Genomic DNA, 21,293 nt, shown 5'->3' with positions numbered 1-21,293 from the left:
AATTATTTATACGACAAAAGAGATCCATTTGAATTATGGTCAATAAATAAGGAGATTTATTTATTTCTCTTAGAATTTACTATCGATTTATATATAAAGAAAATCAAATCAAATATCTTATTAAAACGAGAGAGACACAGAGAAATTTTTGAGTATGTACAGGGCAGCTCATGGAAAATAATTAAGATGCTTAGCTGGGTTAAGGGTTTTGTTATCCATCATTTTTATCTACTATATTATATATATATTTTATTTTTATTTTTTTTAAATTAATTAAATTCTTCTACTCATTATCTATATATTATATATTTAATATGAAAAAAAAATTAAAAATTAAAAAATTATGTATGATATTTAATATATCTATGCGGAGATAATGAATAAAAATTTTTTCTAAAAAATAAAATATTATTCCCTCTCAGAAAAATAGAATATTATTAATAATATTTTCTTGCATAGAAACTAGAAAGCCTCAAGGATTTTTTTTTTTAGAAAAATATTATTATTATTTTATGAATCAAGTCGAGTTTAAGTTAGATTCTTGGGAACATAGAGTTGTAGCGTGGTATATCTGAGTTATTTATTGTCAATTTTTACATTTTTTTTTAATTATTGTTATTATTTTTACGTTTATCGAGTTAATTACAAAATGATTTTAGAGTTAATTTGAAAATCTTACGTTACAATTCGAAAACTGACTTAATTATAGCTTAATTGCTTGGTCACGTGGCAATCTGATGCATGGGATTTTTAACATTAATTAATTGCATCGTCCTTGACGTTTATGCAACATCATAATAACCAAAGACAAAAACGACATGCGTATAAAATCTCCACGTCATTTGGAGAGGATGGACTTGGAGTAACCTCGCAAGAATGGCTCTATTGTCATCTTTAGACGATCAAGCAGGGTTTAGGCATGGTTTGGATTTGGATAAGAGATGATATTAAATAAGATAATTTTAGATGAAAGATAAAAATTAAATAATATATTATAATTATTATTTTGAGATTTAAAAAAGTTAAATTAAGATTTGAAAAAGTTGAATTGTTTATTATATTTTATGTTGAAAATTACGAAAGTTATAATGATGAGTTGAAATGAGTTAAGAACATCCAGATGATATGAGTTTTATCTATGAATAGTAGTAAGTTAAAATATTTGAGTGAGTTTTATAGCAGGTCGAGAAATAATTTATACATATTTTGTGCATGCTTTTATTAAAAAAAAAAAGTATAAAGAACCTATTTTTTATTAGTGAGACCCACTATTCATAAAAGATTTGTACAAAACTTATCTATTTAAGACTTATGTTTAGCATTACTCAAAAATAATGGATGTCATCAATAATTAATTTGTGTTGTAGTATGGAATAATAATGAAAGTCCTGTCAATGAATAGTACTAAGTTCAAATAAAAAAAGTGAAATTATTTCAAATGAAATAAATTGTGTGTTTGGATGAAGAAAAAATCTTCACAATCTTCCAACACTCCACATTTCATATTTTTTTTAAAATTTTTATTATTTTATCTTTTATCAAATATTTAATATATAAATAATGAATAAAATAATTAAATTAATTTAAAAAGAATAAATTCAAAAAATATATTAAAAAATATTAAAAAATTAAAAAAAAGTAGAGTGTGGAGTGTTGGGAGGTTGTGTATCATTCCTCTAATCATCTCACGGTGGCTTGCGATGGTTTTGGCTACCCCTTTCATAGGGTGGATACGATCACTTTGAAAAAATGTGGCTTTGTAGTAAAATTTGATAATGAGTTTTACCCTTTAATTTGAAACTCACAAGAGGTGTGATAGTGAGGGATGAAGGAAATCAATAGGAATGGATATGCATGGTGCTGTGCTGTTGGGAAGTCCTACCAGATGTCAATTCTCACCCCCAAAGAAAAACAACAAATACTGGCTTTACATTGGGATGAATGGTGACTACCAAGTGTGGATGGGGGAGGATGAAAATAAGAGGATGAAGATGAGTATGAGAAATTGCGGGCTTCACTACGTGGATAAGATAATAGAAACTTCTCGACATTAGGACTACCCAATCGATATGCATGGAGACAACAAGGATTGATCTAAATCAAGACAAAGGAAAATCATGGGGGGCATGTGAAGGAAACAACGAAAACCAAGTGAAAGGAAGGATAAAAGGAAATTTTTTTTGAGGCAGGGGGGGGGAAGAGATGTGCGAAAGAAATCAAGAGAAATGTCTGGAAATGGATGGGAAAGAGAGGAAATCGAGGGAAAAGAGAGAGGTGGTTTAATGGAAGAAAAAAAAATGCTTGACTTTGCTATAATAACCAGCGAAATATGACCCCAGGCCTGATTCAAGGTTTGAGGGTAGGATCCATGACACCTAAACGAATGGCTCAACAACCATCCTTTAGACAAGCGATCGCCACCTTTTGAGGGTAAGGTTGATAGGGCTACTCGATGATGGGTTGCAATAACTATTCTACATACTGTGATTTTGGTCGCCTTGCAAGAGTCACTCTTTTTGTAGAATGTATCTAACACTCAGAAGAAGATGTGATTCGCAATGACTAATCAACAGATGAGAGGTGGTTCGTGACATTCATAAGAGTGACTAGATAACCATCCCTTAGCGAGGGGTTTAAACCATATTTAGTTATTGAGGTGATTTGAAATCACCTCAGACTAGGAGTGACAAATCGTGTTAACAGGTAGTATTCATGTGTGTCAATTTATGTAAATTATATGATATGGGTCAACTCAAACATGACCCATTGCTTAATAGGTCAGTTTTTCAAACCTTAATACAACTGATCATTAAAATAACGAATTGACACAACACGATCTGTTTTGAAAAATTATGAATTAATTAAAAATATCTTGATATGACATGACCCATGTTAACCTATTTATATAAATGAGTTGAATTGATCCAAATAATCAATTTAATCCAATTAACATAATTTCACAAAAAACTTAAAATCACAATATCTCCAAAAAATATAAAACTAACTACATAAATCTAAAATTACAATTCAAATAATAAAAAATTAAATTTACAATCTAGAGGAAGTGTGGAATGCAGTTGTGAGTCCCATGTGTAAAAAGATTTTGAGTTAAGATGAATTTAGTAATATAAGAGTTTGGTATTTGGATGTTAGACTCAACTTAAAATTAAACTAAACTGAGTTGATTTTATTTAAGTCTAAGTTTCAAATATGGCCTAAAGCTTAACGTGGATATGACTATGTTTTATGTTCAGAGAATGGCAGGGGTGAGGATAATTTTAAGAGATGCATGGTAGGGAGGCGGAAAAAGAAATTCAAGTGAAGGAAGTTGATGATATTGAGGATACGTAGCCTATGGCTTACCATATGTGACATATTTGACCCCTAATTCTAGGAAGATTTCATTGTATCAATTTACTCATACTTTCCATTTATTCTGTAATCAGTTTTGATATCATCTGATTTGTAATTATTTCCTATACTGTAATTGATTATAAATAGAATATACTTACCACTTTACAAGTGTGGTGGTTTTCATCAAACCCTCTCATGGTATCACAAGCCACTCTAGTTTAACAGCCACCATTTTTTTTTACCAATGGCTTCTGAATCCTCTCCCAATCTCCTTCCTTTCAAGACCTTAATCCACATGATCACCATCAAGCTTTCTTTCTCAAACTATCTTCTATGGAAAAGCCAACTCCTTCCTCTCCTTGAGAGTCAAGAATTGTTGGGCTATGTTGATGGAACCCTTGTGCAGCCAGCTCGTTTTAAACCTGACAACTCTAACATGCCTAATCCCAAACACCTAGCATGGAAAGTTGCAAACCAACGCCTCCTCAGTCTATTATTCTCCTCCCTCATCAAGGAAGCCATGGGTGAGGTCGTCGGCCTCTCCACTACACGTGACGTCTAGCTCACTTTGGAGAACACTTTTAGCCATTGCTCGAAGGCCAGTGAATTACGTCTCAAGGACAATTTACAACTGATGAAACGTGGCTCCAAACCAGTTGCTGAATATGCCCATGCATTCAAGGCCCTTTATGACCAACTCCATGCGATCGGACGGCCCGTCAACGACACCGACAAAGTGCACTGGTTCCTCCATAGCCTTAGCTTCTCTACAACACAGATGGCTCTCACTCTACTCCCCTATTTTGTAGATTTGGTCTCTAAAGCTAAAAGCTTTGAGATATTCCAGTGATCCCTTAAGCCATCTACCACCACTGCTGTGGCCCGCCACCAATCGAGGCCAAGCCAATAACCATGGCCACCACTGTACTAATCGAGGCAACCAGCACGAACATTCCAATAACCACGGTAGCAACTCTTTCGACCATGGACAATCTCACTCTAGGTAGGGACGTCACCCACCTTGATGCCAAATTTGTCGCACAAAGGGCCATTATGGTGATCGATGCAACCAGTGCTATGCCCGAAATGACTCATCTTCTCTTCTTGCTGAAGTGTTCAACACCTCTTGTTCTCTCTCTGGACCCAAATCTTCTTACTGGTATTTGGACACTGGGGCTTCAGCCCATATGACCACCGATTCATCTACTTTGGATCAGTCCACTAATTACACAGGTAAGGACTCTGTGATTGTAGGAAACGATGCATGTCTACCTATTACCCACACTAGTACCCTTTCTCCTATTCCAAATATTCATTTATTATATGTATTAGTTGTCCCTCATCTTACTAAAAATCTTCTTTCAATTAGTAAATTAACGTCTGATTTTTCTTTATCTATTACATCTACTAATAATCTCTTTACTGTCCAGAATCATCAAACAAGAAGGATGGTGGCGACCGGTAAAAGAGATGGAGGTCTCTATGTGCCGAAGCGCGAAAATTCTGCTTTTATTTCTATCCTTAAGAATAAATCACTACATGCTTCATATGATTTATGGCATACTTGCCTTAGACATGTGAATTATTCTATTATTTCTTTTTTAAATAAAAAAATGGCATCTTTATCTTGCGTCTTTATTGCCAACTCCCACTTTGTGTCATACATGTCAACTTTCAAAAACTCATCATTTGCCTTATTTTTGAAATGAACATAGGTCATCTCATGTGTTAGATCTTATCCATTGCAACATCTGAGGCCCTTCCCCCGTCAACTCCAATTTGGGTATTACCTGCTATGTTCTTTTCATTAATGGTTATTCTCATTTCACTTGACTTTATATTCTAAAATTTAAATCTAATTTTTTTTATATTTTCATTCGATTTCAAAATTTTGTGGAAAATCAACATTATTCTCATATCAAGATATTTCAAAGAGATCGCGGTGCCGAATTTACTAACAATTGTTTCAAAGCTCACCTATGTACCTCTGGCATCTATCATCAACTATCTTGTCCATATACATCTATCCAAAATGGTCACGCTGAAAGAAAACACTGCCATGTGATTGAGGCTGGCTTGGCCCTTCTTTTCCAATCCCACCTTTCCCATCTTTTTTGGGTTGAAGCCTTTAGCACTGCAACTTACATCATCAACTAGTTACCCACACTGCTTCTTGGAGGTAAGTCACCCTTTGAACTTCTATATGGTTCTTCTCGAATTATGAGAATTTTCATCAATTTGGTTGTCATGTTTATCCTTGTTTGCGTGATTATATGCCTAACAAACTTTCTCCCTATAGTATTTTTTACATTTTCTTGGGTTACAATGCCTCTTATAAAGGGTTTCGTTGCTTTGATCCCAACACCAATAGGCTATATATCACCCGACACACGCACATTAATGAAACTTATTTCCTTCCCCTTGATAGTTCACAGGCCTAACCCCTCTCCTTTTTCCATATTTCTAATTTCTTGGAACCATGTCTCCTTTATACTGACCTGCCTCCTCTTCCACTACGCCTCGTTCCCACACCCTGCTGTTGATTCTATTGCGGGTCCCTCCTCACCACACCCTACTCCTAGTCCACCTTCTATTGAGATCACCACTGAGCCTCATGTTCTTGATCTCACTCTACTCTTACATTTTCGTTGGGCTCCCATCCTATACTCACACGAGCTAAAGCTGGGATTTTCAAGATTGGTCATCTGGAGAATCTTGGTGTTTTGGGATCCTCTAGACTTCTTTCTGCTCTTCTTGCCTCTACTGAGCCAAAAGGATTCGAATCTGCTGTTAAGAATCTTGCCTGGCTTACAGCCATGGATGAAGAAGTTCAAGCTTTGCAACAAAATTGCACTTGGATTTTGGTTTCTCGCCCTGCCTACACCAACATTGTGGCTTCTAAATGGGGGGTTTCAGATCAAATATCTACCTGATGGATACATTGAGCATTTCAAAGCTCACCTTGTTACCAAAGGCTATATACAGGTACCTAATATTGATTACATTGACACTTTTAGTCCTGTTATCAAGGCTACCATTGTCTGTGTTGTACTTTCATTTGTTGTGACCAACAAATGGCCTCTTCGGCAACTTAATGTCAAGAACGCCTTTCTTAATGGTACTCTCACTGTACATGTTTATATGGAGCAACCTCCTGGGCATATTAATCCTCGCTTTCCTAATCATGTCTATCAGTTGAAAAAAGCTCTTTATGACCTAAAGCAAGCCTCTCGTGTTTGGTTTCAGTGCTTCAGCTCTTTTCTCCTTACACTTGGTTTTTTTTTTTTTTTTTGTTGCAGTCGTCCTGACACCTCTCTCTTTGTCTTTCATCAGCAGTCTGGCATTATCTATTTGTTTCTTTATGTTGATGATATTATTATTACTGGCAACAACTTATCTCTTCCTAATGGTTTTACTTGCAAGCTTCATTCTGAATTCACCACCAAGGATTTGGGTTCTCTTAGTTACTTTCTTGGTCTTGAAGCTTTGCCAATTCCTGATGGTCTCTTTATCAGTCAGTTGAAATATGCACGAGATATTCTCACTTGAGCTTAGTTGCTTGACAGCAAACCTATTCACAAACCCATGGTTGTTTCTCAACACCTATATTCTGATGGTCCTCCTTTTTTCGGATCCTACTCTTTATCGAACTCTCGTTGGTGCCCTTCAGTCCTTGACCATCCTGCGTCCAGATATTGCCCATGCTGTCAATTCTATTAGCCAATTTCTATACGACCCTACTGCAGATCACTTCCTTGCTGTTAAGCATATTCTTTGCTATGTCAAGGGCACACTTCACTTTGGCCTTACTTTTCGTTTGTCCAATGTTCCTCGTACTCTCATAGCTTACTCAAATGCCAACTGGGCAAGATGTCCATATACTCATCGTTCCACATCGGGCTACTCTATTTATCTTGGCGATAATCTAGTTTCTTAAAGTGCCAAGAAGCAACCTATTGTCTCACTCTCCAACTGTGAGTCTGAGTATCGTGCCCTTGCGACGATTGCAACATAATTTTTTTGGCTGACGCATCTTCTCCACGACCTCAAGGTCCCCATTCCGCAATAGCCTCTTCTCTTATGTAACAACAAAAGTGCAATAATTTTAAGTTCCAATCCTATTTCTCACAAGTGAGCCATACATGTTGAATTAGATTACCATTTCCTTCAAGAACATGTTATTGCTGGCAAACTGCACACCGGTACGTGCCATTTCATTTACAGGTTGCTGACATCTTCACCAAATTAAAATATTTCTCGTTCTCTTTTTAAAATTTTTTGGATCCAAACTTCACGTTTGTTCAAATTCAACGCTTAGCTTGCATAGGGTGTTAAGATACTTAGCCTACGGCTTACCATATGTGACATATTTGACCCCTCATTCTAGGAAGATTTCATTGTATCAATTTACTCATACTTTTCATTTATTCTGTAATCAGTTTTGATGTCATTTGATTTGTAATTATTTCCTATACTGTAATTGATTATAAATAGAATATACTCACCACTTTACAAGTGTGGTGGTTTTCATCAAACCCTCTCAGATGACACAAGTTAATCGCTATGAGTAATCATGCGCTGGGCATAGTTTTGGATATAAACTCCATTAATAAACCAATTTACTCGCATATTGGAAATGTGGCTGAAAACCTTCAACAAATGCTCACGATGAGATTCAGATCCCGAAAGGTGGCCCATACCAAGTAGAATGGGGAATGATGAGCCAGCTCGATAAGCTTGAAACCTCCAACAAATAGTGGTATTCCTATCTGGATTTCACGTCTAATTTCAGTGTTTTCTTCAATTGGATTAAAATAGTTTTTTTTTAATTCCTTTTTAAAGAAAAAAATTGTTCAATACCAAATTTCAAATTAGACTAAACAAAAACTTTGACTTAGGCCTAATTTGAATAACAAGAACTTCCTATCTTATCTCATTTTATTTTAATATTCAAATTTCACAAATAAAAAATTTTCAATATTCATATTTTTTATTTAACCATTATCTAATCGTTACAATTTTTTCAAATATATAAACAAAATATAAAAAAAAAAAATTCAATTTTTTCAAATCTTAAAATAAAAATAATATTATAAAAATATTTTTATTCAAATTTTTCTCTTTCATTTTTTAAAAATTTATAAAACATATTAATTTAAACTATTTTATTATTATTTACAAATCATTCTATTGCTATTTACAGATCATTTCATTTTATTATAAAAAAGAAGACTTAGTTTAGGAATCAATATGTCTATGAACTTGTGAAGTAGACAACTTTAGTATATTCCAAAAATTCTTGCATATGCTTATTTCCACGATGGTTCCTTTGGTGGTAACAATATAGTTCAAAATCTCTTTCCTTCTAACACCACTTCAAAAAAGTTTTAAAAGTTTTTCATACCAAAATGATTACGGGCATTATCCTATTTTTCTTTAATTTTTTTTAAGTAAAATTAAATTGGATTGTGAAATATTTAGTTATGTTTACTGTTTTATGGCGTAATAAAGTTTATTTATATTATTTAAATACTATAATTAAATTTATAAAATTTAAAATTTATCTTTTAAAATAAATCATTTTTTAATTATAATAACAATCTTTTTCTGGGAGGAAATAGTATAATTATAATAAAAAGAGAAATAATTTATATAAATTTTAAATAGATAAATCCCATGTATATTATTATAAAAAAATTTCATTTCATCTAAAAAAACATAAAATAAAAATTATTATTTATTAATAAAATCTACTATTTCATAAAAATCTTGTATTAATTTAGGAAAACACTAGTCCCACAGAAAGTGATTACCGAAATTTTTTATCGAAAACTGTTTTATTTTATTTTTTATTTTTTTTTGTTTAGTGATTAAGTAAGTGTTTTTAAATGAATATCTGATTTTTTTTTAATTTTTAAAAAATATTTAAATAGTTTTAAAAAATATTGAAAGAATTTTTTTTTTTAAAAAGAGAAGGGAAATGTACTGATCAGTAGAAGATTTATGTAGAAACCTTCTGTGAACGTAGCAATGTTCATTAATTTATAGAGAAATGATATTTGTAATTATAGTTGTACAAGCAGCGTGCAGTCGCTTTAAAAAAAATAATTAATATGAGACTCGCTTGAAAAAAAAATTAATTTTTTAATAATAAATCTTATTCTTTTTTAAAATAATTATATAACGTTTACAATTTCACAACTGTATATAGTATTGCTCTCATTTATATCGGAGACTTGTACCGTCGAATAATCTCACCAGTCACCAACTTAAGACGTGCATGTACAGATGTAGCGGGTACGCTGTCCTGATTCCTCCAAAAACAGATCAATCTTGCTTGCTTGGTCGGTCCCTCCACTCCTCTGTGTCTTTGTTTTTTATTATCTCTGCTTCCTCGCAAACAGGCCCTGCCTTCGTGACTAAGAAAAACCTCCCTCTCTCTCACAAATCCCTGGCGATGCAAGAAACCGAGCTGCAAGATTTGTCCGACGATGCGGATTATGCAGCGTCACAGCTACAAGTAATCATTTCTCAATCCCATCCAATCTGAACCCAGCATCAAATCCTACGATTGATGGAAATTGCATTCAATAAGTGATTCGCATTTCAATTCTTGCGAAACCCGATTCCCGAACATTAGGCTACTAATCCAGCGGCAATTGCTGCATAATCGGTGAAATTGATTTGGGTTTTTTGTTTCTTAAATTCGGTTTCAGGGGTCGGTGAGCATGGTGCGAAGCGATAGCCGCAAACAGAGCTCGTCGAGTGAGCCCGACGGTGCCGAAATCGTTTATCTGAAGGATAATGTGACAATTCATCCGACGCAGTTCGCTTCAGAGAGGATCAGTGGGCGATTGAAACTGATTAAGCAAGGCTCTTCTCTCTTTATGGTAATTACTATAGTTTTCTGTTTGTTTTTGTTGCATGCCTCGGTTTTATTCATTTGTTTTTTTTTGCGTGTGCGTGCATGTAATTGATAGACGTGGATTCCATACAACGGGCAAAGCTCGAATGCGAAGCTGTCTGAGAAAGGTTGTTGGCTTTGGATTTTTTATTTCAAGAGCTATGAGCATGAGAAAGATATATTTCTGAATTTATTGGTGTGTGGCTTTTTCGTAGATAGGAATCTTTATACCATAAGGGCAGTCCCTTTTACAGAGGTGCGGTCGATTCGGAGGCACACCCCGGCACTCGGGTGGCAGTACATTATCGTTGTTTTGTCATCGGGTAAAACAATCTGGCATTATTTGAGAGGAGTTAAATATTTGCAATGCTCTACAATGTTTTTGAAGTTGTATCATTTATGTTAACCATGTAATTATTGTCGATTATGCTTATATGGATTGGTAGTTTGGATTCGACTTATTGTTTGCTTCTTCTCTCTTTTGATCGGTCCCTCATCGTAGATACAGCTCACTGTATGAACATATCTCCGTCACAAAAAGAGGCTTGATGTATATTTTCGAGAAAGTAGAAAAATATGTTTATGAAAACCATATGTTTAACCTGGAAAACAATTCTAAGATCTTTGATGTCTGAAAATCTCAAACAACTTATGCACATTGAGTGTTCAATGTAGCCACTGTTGCATTCAATTTCTCCATTTCTCTCTGTACTCTATTTAGGTACTTATTTTGGGCTATTTTCCTTTTGCATTTTTTGTGTTTTAATTTCTTTTATTAGTTCTACTTTCATATATAACAAGTTTGCGAAAGTTTTATCCGTTTCTTCTATGCTGCATGACCAAATCGATTCACTGTCTTGTACTAAATGGAAGTCTTCTGCAGGACTTGCTTTTCCTCCACTGTACTTCTACAATGGAGGAGTCAAAGAGTTTCTCGGTACCATAAAGCAACATGTTTTTCTTGTGAGGTTGGTAATTGTTTACGTGTATTGCTTCTATTATTTTTGGGTTTTTTTTTTAAGAATAAGATGTTGGAACCAATCTGGTCCAAAATGCTGGTTACTGATGCAATATATCAAGAGTTCTCCAGTTCTTTAATTTTTTTTTTTTATTTTTTTTTCTTCAGAGCCTTTAAGAATAAAAGTGTGGAGAAAAATATTTTCACATTGAAGAGGGATTCTTATTAAGATGTTGTGAAATCTCACTATGATCATAATTTCTTCAATTATCATCACCACTTTGTGCTTGTGGTGTGTTTCAGTGTTAGTATCTTCTGCCATTGTTCTAATTTTCATTTCATCAATACCCAGGTCTGCAGAAGGTTCAAATGTATTTCTAGTGAATGATTTTCAAAATCCTCTCCAGGTGCACATTTTACTGCTTTACTTGTTTGGCTGGTTGGTACAGTTACAACTATCTTTGCTCATTAGATTCACTCCCTGCCAATTATACCTGCACATGAGAGAACATGGATCATTGGATGCTCATCCAGGCAAGGACATTTAGATCCTCCTATGGGCAGTCAACTTCGGATACATGACCCCACACACCTAAACCATGTATCAGATCATCTGCTGGAAATCATAGTGCAGGATCAAACCCATAATGTCAGAGTCTACAACAATACAACTCATGCCCTGCCCCCCACCCCCCGTCCTCCCTTTAACCACTACGCTGCAACCTAAAGGGTCGTTTCCATAGAATACTTGAAGTTTATAAGTTAGCTTTTGGGAATCATTCCCTCAATTAGAGTATATCTTTTAAACTTTGGTTTGGCTTTGTCTTATTGTGTTGATTCTCTGATTATGGACTGTCCAACAGCAAGCTGCTGCATTTTATCATATTTTTTTCGTTGTTTTTACCCAGAGAACTTTGTCTTCTTTGGAGCTGCCTAGGGCTGTTTCTCTTGCTAGCGAGCCATCTATGTCCATTTCAGTTGGCGAGTCCCCTTTAAATGATGATCAGGGGAGAGCTGATGGTGAGGTTTGTAATGAGAGTTCCAATATTTCTCAAAACAATGTGATGCAAAGGCAAAAGGCTCATGATCCTGCTCGAGATCTCTCAATTCAAGTATTGGAAAAATTCTCTCTTGTGACCAAATTTGCCCGGGATACAACTTCACAACTCTTCCGTGAAAGTCATGATAATGGATATGGTGCAATTGAGAGGAGAAGCCATAATCAGTCTTCCCTTGATTTCCCTCAAAGGACATCCAACATTGAAGAAAAAGCTCCCAAAGAAATCCCTGTGGCATCAGATCCTTGGGTAGTATCTTGTTTGTTCTTTCATATTTTCTAATTAAATGTAATAATAGTAATTTCAGTGAAAGTGATGCCATGAAAATTGTGTTTTTTTTGTTGGATGAGCAATTGAATTTTCTATCTTAGCATATTCCACCTTTAAATGTTGATAGATTTCAGTTCATTCTCCAGATCTTAAACAAGTCTCAGTATGTAATAACCATTGAAGGAGTTGTTTCTCAGTGCCCTGCTTAGCATTCTTTTTTGGAGTGGAACTCTTTGTTGATAATCTAGTATGACACTTGCAATTTAGTTGCATTATATAATTATATTGCCTTATCCTGCCAGTTTTGTTTTACTGAACTTTTATAACTCTACCCTGCTTGCCTTTGAAGTATCTTGGCCTCCCTTTGGCCGCACCTCACAAATCCAAGGCTATTTGGGGCTGGATTTTAGAGAAGATTGAGTGTTGATTGGCTAGTTGGAAAAGGATTTACTTGTCCAAAGGTGGTAGAGTCACTTTAATCAAGAGCACCTTATCTAATCTCCCAACTTATTATTTTTTTATCTCTTTTTCCTTTGCCTATGGGTGTGGCCAATAGAATGGAAAGGATTTTTCATGATTTTTTGTGGGGTGGTATGGAATGAGAAGAATTCCATTTGCTTAAGTGGGATAAGATTTGCACCCCTCTTTCATTGGGTGGTTTGGGGATTAAAAAGCTGAAAACTTTCAATAAGGCACTTTTAGGGAAATGGCTGTGGAGGTCTCATCAAGAAGGGGATGCTTTTTGGAGGATTGTTGTGAATGCCAAATATGGTAGTACTTGGGTTGGTTGGTGCTCCAATGAAGTAAGAGGGGCATATGGTGCGGGAGTGTGGAAGTTAATTTGAAATGGTTGGGAGGAGTTATGCAGTAATTTCAGATTTGATGTGGGTAGAGGAAACCAGATTAGTTTTTGGCATGATTTCTGGTGTGGGGATGAGGCCCTGAAAAATGTTTTCCCCTCCCTTTGCAGAATTGCTTTGAATAAGGATGCATCTGTGGCAGATTACATGGATAATTCCACTGGTTTTACTCAGTGGTCAGCTAGCTTTATTAGAGATGTCCAAGATTGGGAAGTGGGGGCATTACTGATTTTTACAGCTTGCTTTACGCTTTAAATATAAATTCTGGAGGGGAGGATAGATTGCTTTGGAAGCAGAATGGTAACAAGAAACTCTCTGTTAGATCTTTTTACAAGACTCTGGCATCACATTCTTCCAATGCGTTTTTTTTTCTTTTTTTCCTTGGAAAAATATTTGGAGATGCAAGGTACCTCTTAAGGTGGCTTTGTTCAGGTGGTTGGCTTCTCACGGGAAAATTCTTACCATTTATAAGTTAAGAAAGCGTGGTATCATTGTATTGGATTGGTGCTTTATGAGCAAAAAATGGGGCGAATCGGCTGATCATCTTCTTCTTCATTGTGAAGTGTCAAAGGTTTTGTAGGATGAGGTATTTGCTAAGGCGGGAATTGCTTGGGTGATTCCCAATAGGGTGGTGGATGTGGACCTGTTAGCTTGTAATTAGGTGTCTCTCTATGTAAACTTCTTGTGTATTTGGGCTATGCCTAATTACGTTTATTAATAAATTTCTTACTTAAAAAAAAAAAAAAAATGCATTGTATTAAGTATAAGAAGGTGGAGGATGAGACTCCAAGTTGCTTGGGAGAAAGAAGTACTTTTCCTTTAAAATGATTTCAGCGAGCTCCAATTGTAGCATTTACTAGTCTTTTTTGGAGTATGGGGCCCAGATGTTACTTGGGGGTCATCACTCCAAGATGATTTTGTGATTTTTTTTCTGGTATGAAAATGTGATATGCTTCAAGAGTTTCTTAATTTCGTTTGTGATGGAGTAGCATAGATGGACTCATTTATTAAATGCTAGAAGTAGATACAAACATGAGGTGCGATGTGTTGATTATTACACTTTTCTGATACAAGACTTAGCCGAACTTTTTGAATGTAGCTTGAGTTCTTGCTATCCACTATTTCCAGGTACATATTGTAATTTAAATGGTACAGAAGACTTTGATTAAATTGGTCAAGAGTAACCATTCTGCTACATTTAGAAATAACTAACAGAGGACGTGCGATTGCTAACTACATAATTGTGATACACTTTTCTTTTTATGATTTATTAGATAAGATAAACTTCAAAGATGCAATTTTTACCCTGATAGCTTAAGATTTTCTTTCCATTTTAGCATCTCAAGTCAACATCTTTTCTGGCAGGTTGATAAATTAACACTGGTATGGGGAAAACCACGCCTGCCACCTTTGGGGCCTGATGAGGTAAGAGCTGAGCCTTGTTGAAGATAGGTCCTCTTTGATAAAATGCAATGATACTTCCATCAAGCTGATGTCTCTGTCATTTCATTAACTTTGAATTTGTATCTCAAAAACAATTCCTCTACTTTATTAAAATCTGATCCATTTCCGAACTTAGGAGTGGCTTTCTCTCTCGTTTCTTTTCTTCTTATAAAGAAAAGTCCTAGACACTTGTAATCATTTTGCAGTGGTCCATGCTCTTGGATTCTGAAGGGAGAATCATGGATTCAAAAGCTTTAAGAAAGAGAATATTTTATGGGGGAATGGAGCATGGATTACGGAAGGAGGTAGGCACATAATAGTATCTAAGATATGTGATTTTTTTTTTTGCAATAGAAGATGCATCATCATCTTTGAAATCTCAATAATGAATATAGGTATGGGCATTCTTGCTTGGATACCATCGCTATGATTCAACATATGCTGAGAGGGAATATCTTAGGTCCCTTAAAAAGACAGAGTATGAGACCATAAAGATTCAGTGGCAGGTTTGTAATGAATTCTAGTTTCTTGTACTTCTTGCCATCCTTTTTTCCTGGGAGTTTAATTTTCATTGATGTGCATGCTCTTAGGCATGTGTAATTATGTTTGTGAAGTACCCGTTATGTGAACTTCAAGTATGGACATTCTACGTCATTTTCAGAATTGTGTTCAAGCTTTCCCAACTCCTTATCATCAATGGACTGATGTATAAAAAGGAGATCTGTTCATTCAACAAATTAGAAAGATGCTGGAGAGTTTCTCAAATGAGCGCTAAATACTTTTCAAGAGATCTCCTTTAAGATTATATTTCTTTTCTTCTTTTTTTTTTTTGTTTTTGTTTTTTTAAGTTCTAGATATATTATCTTGGATTTGAGGTTGTTCTGTTAGACCCCATATCATAGCAGATTGCTGTGGCCGATTCATGCTACAAGTAGTGTGCATATGGTTTGTTACAGATCTTTGGATATCTCTGGCACAAGACAAAAAGTATTTATATGAGATGTTCAATTTTTCTCTTCCCTTTGTGGCTTCCAATGTGTACCGTATGGATGAAAAATTCTCTTGCGACTTATTAATTAAAGCTCCTGTGATTTTGTTGAAAAATTTTCATATTTCTCCTGATCATGTTTTATACAGAAAGTCTTATATATGAGTGCATCTTCCCATGCAGAGTATCTCCCCTGAACAGGCAAAAAGATTTACGAAATTTCGGGAGAGAAAAGGCCTTATTGAAAAAGATGTGGTAGGCATAAACCTGCTCCAGTGTTTTTAAATGCACAAATTGAATTCAATGGGACATTTAATGATATAGTTTTGAGTTCCTGAATTTTTTTTTCTTTCTGTTTTTAAGATAAGGACTGACAGATCGCAATTCTTCTATGATGGGGATGATAATGCAAATGTGAATCTGTTGCGTGATATTTTGCTAACATACTCATTCTACAACTTCGATCTTGGTTACTGCCAGGTAATTATTTCTCGTATAAACTGTCCCATGTACTTGGGCTATGCCTATTTCTCGTCAATAAAATCTTATTTGCTGATCAAAAAAGTTATTTCTGAGTTTGTTGTCTGACATTAATTTTGCAGTGATGCTTCAATTAATTTTTTGGTTGGCTCAGATGTATGGAAACATTCCAAATTCAATGGAAATTAAGTAATGTCTTGAAAAGTCTGAGACCTAGTGTTATGCTTTTTGTTTATGGTTTTGATGTTAGAGAAACACGGGCGGGAGCGGGGGGGAATAATGTTATGCCAATAGGATGGAGCATTAAATTTGTACTGACTGACACGTTTTCCCCATGTAAATACAAAGATTAGACGTACGCATCTGAAAATTGAATAGTCCAATGTACTTTGCAACACTTTGTTTGTTTTTTTTTATTGGCATCAAGTGCCTGGGAACAGTATCCTAACTAATCTCAGGGGTGTATAGGCCCTCAGCAAGAAGTTTCCCGCAAGGGTACCTAGGGTAATTTAAGGGAAAAATTCCTCAGTCCGATGGTCCCTAGAGACTGTTTGCACCTAAGAGGATTTGAACCTTAGACCTGGAGGGAGCATACCCCCAAGCCCTGGCCTTTACCACTTAAACCAATCCCTAGGGGTTACCTTGCAGCACTCCTCACAGGCGATATATTATTGTACACATATCAATTTAAGAGCTAAAAGGACATTTATTTAAGTAATAATAAATAAAATTTATTATTACTTATTTAAGTAATAAGTATCTTTGTATACCTCTAGTGTACTCAGGCTATGCCTTTTTATGAATAAAATTTACTTTTACCTATCAAAAAACAAAAAGGACATTTATTTAAGTGAGGCCTACATTTTTTTCTTCAAAAAACCACAAATTTTCTCTATTTTAATGAGTTGAAGCATCTTTATTCACGTAGCCTTTTCAGAACACAGAAAGGCGCTGTTCAGAACACAGAACACAGAAACACTCAACGAATAGTCCAATGTCCAAATATTTTCTTTTTCTTAGTTAATCCTTGTCAATGGCTTGCATTAAAGAAAGGCTGGAAATTTATTTTAAAGATAGCTGCATTTAGTAAATTGCTTTATATATGTATGAACTTGAATTCATTGAGTCTCTTCCTATTTGCTTGAGCTTTTGAAAAATATTTATTCAATACAATGACGCTTAGGTTGCCCGGGTGAGGGTTGCCTTGGGATTATTCAATTTGACATCAGTCATTGTTTATTTTCAAACTAGGTGTTCTCCTAAATTACCTTACACATGGTTACAGCAGGTGGAGTTGTGTGTTCGGAGTTTATTCTCCATGGTGGGTTTGACATACCCTGCCTTGTTGAGATTCCATGAAAAAAAAAAAAAGGGTCTCGTGTTCCAATAGTGGGAGCTCCTACATGCATTTGGTGCTCGTGTTGGAGTTCGCATGCATTTTTTAGTTATATGGGAGATAAGGGGAGGATGTGTGAGCATGATATACATTATTGGCCTTTTCCTTTCACTTCAAGCTTTTCTTTTATTACATATATGTTTTGCCAGTATTTATCATTCATCTTTTTTTACTTGAAGTTATAAATCCCCTTCCAGACTTCACATTTATTTTTCCTAAGATTATGGTTTATTGCCTGTTCCTAGTGGCATGAGTAAATTGATGAATGCTTAATTGTTGGTTATCTTATTGCTGAACTCATGTCATTGGATGGTGGTTCTGTCAACGCTCAGCAGTAATTATATCCTGAATTGCTTCATCATACATTCCGGTGCATATAACTATTCCCCTTGTTTGTGTATTGTTGGGGATATCCCTATGGTTGCACATAATAGATTCTTGTGGTATCTTGCAGGGTATGAGTGATCTCTTGTCCCCAATATTGTTTGTAATGGATGATGAGTCAGAGGCATTTTGGTGTTTTGTTGCACTGATGGATCGGCTTGGACCCAATTTCAATCGTGACCAAAATGGCATGCACTCTCAACTTTTTGCAGTATCCAAGGTTCTCTCTCTCTCTCTCTCTCTCAAAAGTCATGCATATGGGTGTAAAAAAACAAATCAGTTGATGGATCATGTTGTACTAGTGGAAATGTCAAATTTAAACATGTTGTTCCTTGATTTATCAACTTGATTATTTGGATTTCAGCTTGCTTCCCTGGCCAACTGAGAATATTAATGTTTTAAGCTGCTTTTTCTTTTTCTTTTTTTGCGAGAGGGGGAGTGTCTTTTGTTAATTATATCTTTTGAACAGTTCGGCTTATTTGGAATTGGACGTATTTTTCTCACTATGTTTATTTTAGTTTATTCTTTTGTCTATTTGGAACTTTTTCATTGCAACTTATGACAGTGGAACAGTTAGTGCTGGATGAAACTTAAAATTATGAAATTTCCTTTAGTTGCAGTGGCTTTTTTTTGTCATGCCAAGTGGTTTTTAGGAATTTTCTTAGTTATCTTTATTTCAAGATAGCTCTTGGGAAAAAGTACAATTAAGAAAGAAAGCATCTAGCAAGACTTCATCATTTCTAGAGATTCCATTTTTATCTTCATCGAGCTGAGCTAGATGCCGTCATTCTTGTAATTGGTACTGTAACTCTTAATTGCCATATATGACTTAAGTGGACGTACGAACCATATGGTAAAAAGTTACGTGGTTTATCATTTCTAGAGATTTACTCGAATTTCACGTTATATAATACAAACTTTTGGGTAGTCGCCTTACTGGTTGTCTGTGTCCCAGTTTCTTCTTTATGAATAATTGTGGGGTTCAATGTGGCTCCTCGGTGGATTTTAGATAGCCAATATGGCACATCTAGTATCTGCTACGGATTTGAGTCTCTTCAACGACTCATTACCAACTTAAGAAATGGAATCTTTGGTTAATTGGACAATATTTAGCTTAAACAGGCATAATGTGATCACAGGAATTCCTTTCTGTTAATAGCAGTAAATGCAGGCTCATATATGATGAGAAATGCAACAGTTTTCTTGGTTTGCTATTCAGTTAAATCATTGAAAATTTAATACTATGTTTCAAGTTTTGATCAAATTTAAAACATTGAAAAGTAGCTTAGTTGATTAGCCTTGGGTTTGCTCCTCAGTGGTCACCAGTTTGAGTCCTCTCAAGGCCATTGAAAGTTTACCTGACTGTTAACTTTAGGGCTCCGTGGGATTAGTCAAGGTGCGCACAACCTGGCTTGGACACCCACGGATATCGAAAAAAAAAAAAAAGTTTTTGATCAATTTTTGGATGTGTGAATGAATGTTTGGTGCCCCAGTAGCGAATAGTGAAAGTGTTTTGCTGATAGAACAGTTGGTTATGAGTTTTAGTTCTAATGAATTCTCACTATCCTTTTGCAGTTGGTGGAATTGTTAGACAGCCCATTGCATAACTATTTTAAGCAGAATGACTGCCTCAACTATTTCTTTTGTTTTCGCTGGCTTCTAATACAATTCAAAAGGTCAGTTCTTTAATTTAAATAGCTGGCTTAGTTGTTTTTTTGTTCCATATATCTGATCATTTGGGATACCCTATCCTTCAAGCATGTAACACAAAGAAATTTTTGTACTCGATGTACTTTTACTGGTGCAAAATGAGAGTGAACGTATGCTGTGGATTGCATTCTTCCTTTTCTACTGTAAAAGGAAATCCGTTTTTAACAGTGTTATATCCTCCAATTGTGCTTTTTGAACTAAACGTAAAGGAAAATATTGTTGGCGACTAACGAGACACAGAATGCATACACAGCATATATGGAAATAAATGGGAGCAGGAAAGGAAACTAAATTTTTTGAGGCAATTTAATGCTGGTGTTCTTTTTTCTTTTCTTTTTATATATATATATATATATGTATTGATATTTGAGCTCCCTTTTCTCGTTGTTAATCTGTACAAAATTACAACCTAGCAATGTTATGCGTGTTGAGAGTAAATAACGCACTAGCCAACAAATTTCATTTTTTTTTTTTTTTAACGATGAGCAACATGTTTCTAGCTTTAGATACAGTTTGGATAGTGAGTTGACGTGAAAATTGAATAAAATATTATTATTATTTTGAGATTTGAAAAAATTAAATTGTTTATTATATTTTATATGAAAATTTAAAAAAATTATAATAATAGAATCAAACATTTCTGGGTTCCAAACAGGGCCTAGAGTCTGTCATAATTCATTATTCCTGGGTGTCATGAATTGATTCTCGATGTAACTTTGAACTGTATTCAGTTCCCACCTGAATTAAGACATAGCATCATCACACTTCTATTTTGTTACAGGGAATTTGAATACGAGAAAACAATGCTGTTATGGGAGGTATTGTGGACTCATTATTTGTCGGAGCACCTACACCTGTACGTATGTGTGGCAATATTGAAGCGATATCGCAATAAAATAATGGGGGAGCAGATGGACTTCGACACTCTCTTGAAATTCATTAACGAACTGAGTGGTCACATCGACCTGGATTCAATCCTCCGGGATGCAGAGGCTTTGTGCATATGTGCTGGTGAGAATGGCGCGGCTTCCATTCCTCCTGGAACCCCTCCCTCATTGCCTGTTGATGATGGTATTTTATACACTCAACTAGACGACGACGTCCTGTAATTGTGGCTCCCGCTATTCCATCTACTCTCAGATCTGTACAAATACGTTCACTGCTCTATTTCCGTGTAATTAATCGCTGTTTTTATTTTTACCCAACGGCCATGTCAATGGGTCTATCGAATCGATAAACTGTATCTCTGTCGGCGTTCTCATCTGGCTATATCTGTATCAAATGCCGCCAAAGACCATTGGATATGTAGCTCTTATGTTGTGCTGAGGTCCAGAGTGATGTGATGTGATGTGATGGGAGAGAATTATTCTTGTGAACGTTCTGTGCGCACAAGACGCAAATTGGGTGGCCACGTCAGCTCTAGGGATGCGTGACATCCCCTGGTGGCCAGCTGTGCCAAGCAAAAATATCTCGTTTTGTTTAGTTTTA

The 21,293-nt window shown here is 35.3% G+C and overlaps 2 protein-coding genes across 2 annotated transcripts; both read left to right on the top strand.

Annotated features, from left to right (window-relative positions):
* The first annotated feature begins 6,967 nt into the window (after positions 1-6,967).
* LOC122306513 (uncharacterized mitochondrial protein AtMg00810-like) lies at positions 6,968-7,291 on the top strand. Its single transcript, XM_043118939.1, has one exon. The coding sequence runs from the start codon at positions 6,968-6,970 to the stop codon at positions 7,289-7,291; it is 324 nt and encodes a 107-aa protein (XP_042974873.1).
* Positions 7,292-9,619: 2,328 nt separating this feature from the next.
* On the top strand, positions 9,620-21,131 carry LOC122308399 (TBC1 domain family member 15-like). Its single transcript, XM_043121697.1, has 15 exons — positions 9,620-9,874; positions 10,071-10,244; positions 10,335-10,386; positions 10,474-10,581; positions 11,142-11,226; positions 11,569-11,623; positions 12,125-12,523; positions 14,770-14,829; positions 15,054-15,152; positions 15,243-15,353; positions 16,019-16,090; positions 16,199-16,315; positions 18,166-18,315; positions 19,671-19,771; positions 20,587-21,131. The coding sequence occupies exons 1-15, from the start codon at positions 9,635-9,637 to the stop codon at positions 20,912-20,914; spliced, it is 2,151 nt and encodes a 716-aa protein (XP_042977631.1). The 5' UTR covers positions 9,620-9,634; the 3' UTR covers positions 20,915-21,131.
* Positions 21,132-21,293: the final 162 nt, after the last annotated feature.

This window comes from Carya illinoinensis, chromosome 4 (genome assembly GCF_018687715.1).
Source record: "Carya illinoinensis cultivar Pawnee chromosome 4, C.illinoinensisPawnee_v1, whole genome shotgun sequence".
Classification (NCBI taxonomy): domain Eukaryota; kingdom Viridiplantae; phylum Streptophyta; class Magnoliopsida; order Fagales; family Juglandaceae; genus Carya; species Carya illinoinensis.
Note: the sequence above shows the minus strand (reverse complement) of the source record. Positions and strands in the feature narration are given on the sequence as shown.

What these genes read in the sequence shown, in the direction of transcription:
- LOC122306513 (XM_043118939.1), top strand. Translation starts at nt 6,968, where the DNA reads ATGGTCCTCCTTTTTTCGGATCCTACTCTTTATCGAACTCTCGTTGGT.
- LOC122308399 (XM_043121697.1), top strand. Translation starts at nt 9,635, where the DNA reads ATGTACAGATGTAGCGGGTACGCTGTCCTGATTCCTCCAAAAACAGAT. An exon ending in CACCTTTGGGGCCTGATGAG is followed by an intron (nt 14,830 to 15,053) that starts GTAAGAGCTGAG and finishes ATCATTTTGCAG; the next exon opens with TGGTCCATGCTCTTGGATTC. An exon ending in AACTTTTTGCAGTATCCAAG is followed by an intron (nt 18,316 to 19,670) that starts GTTCTCTCTCTC and finishes ATCCTTTTGCAG; the next exon opens with TTGGTGGAATTGTTAGACAG.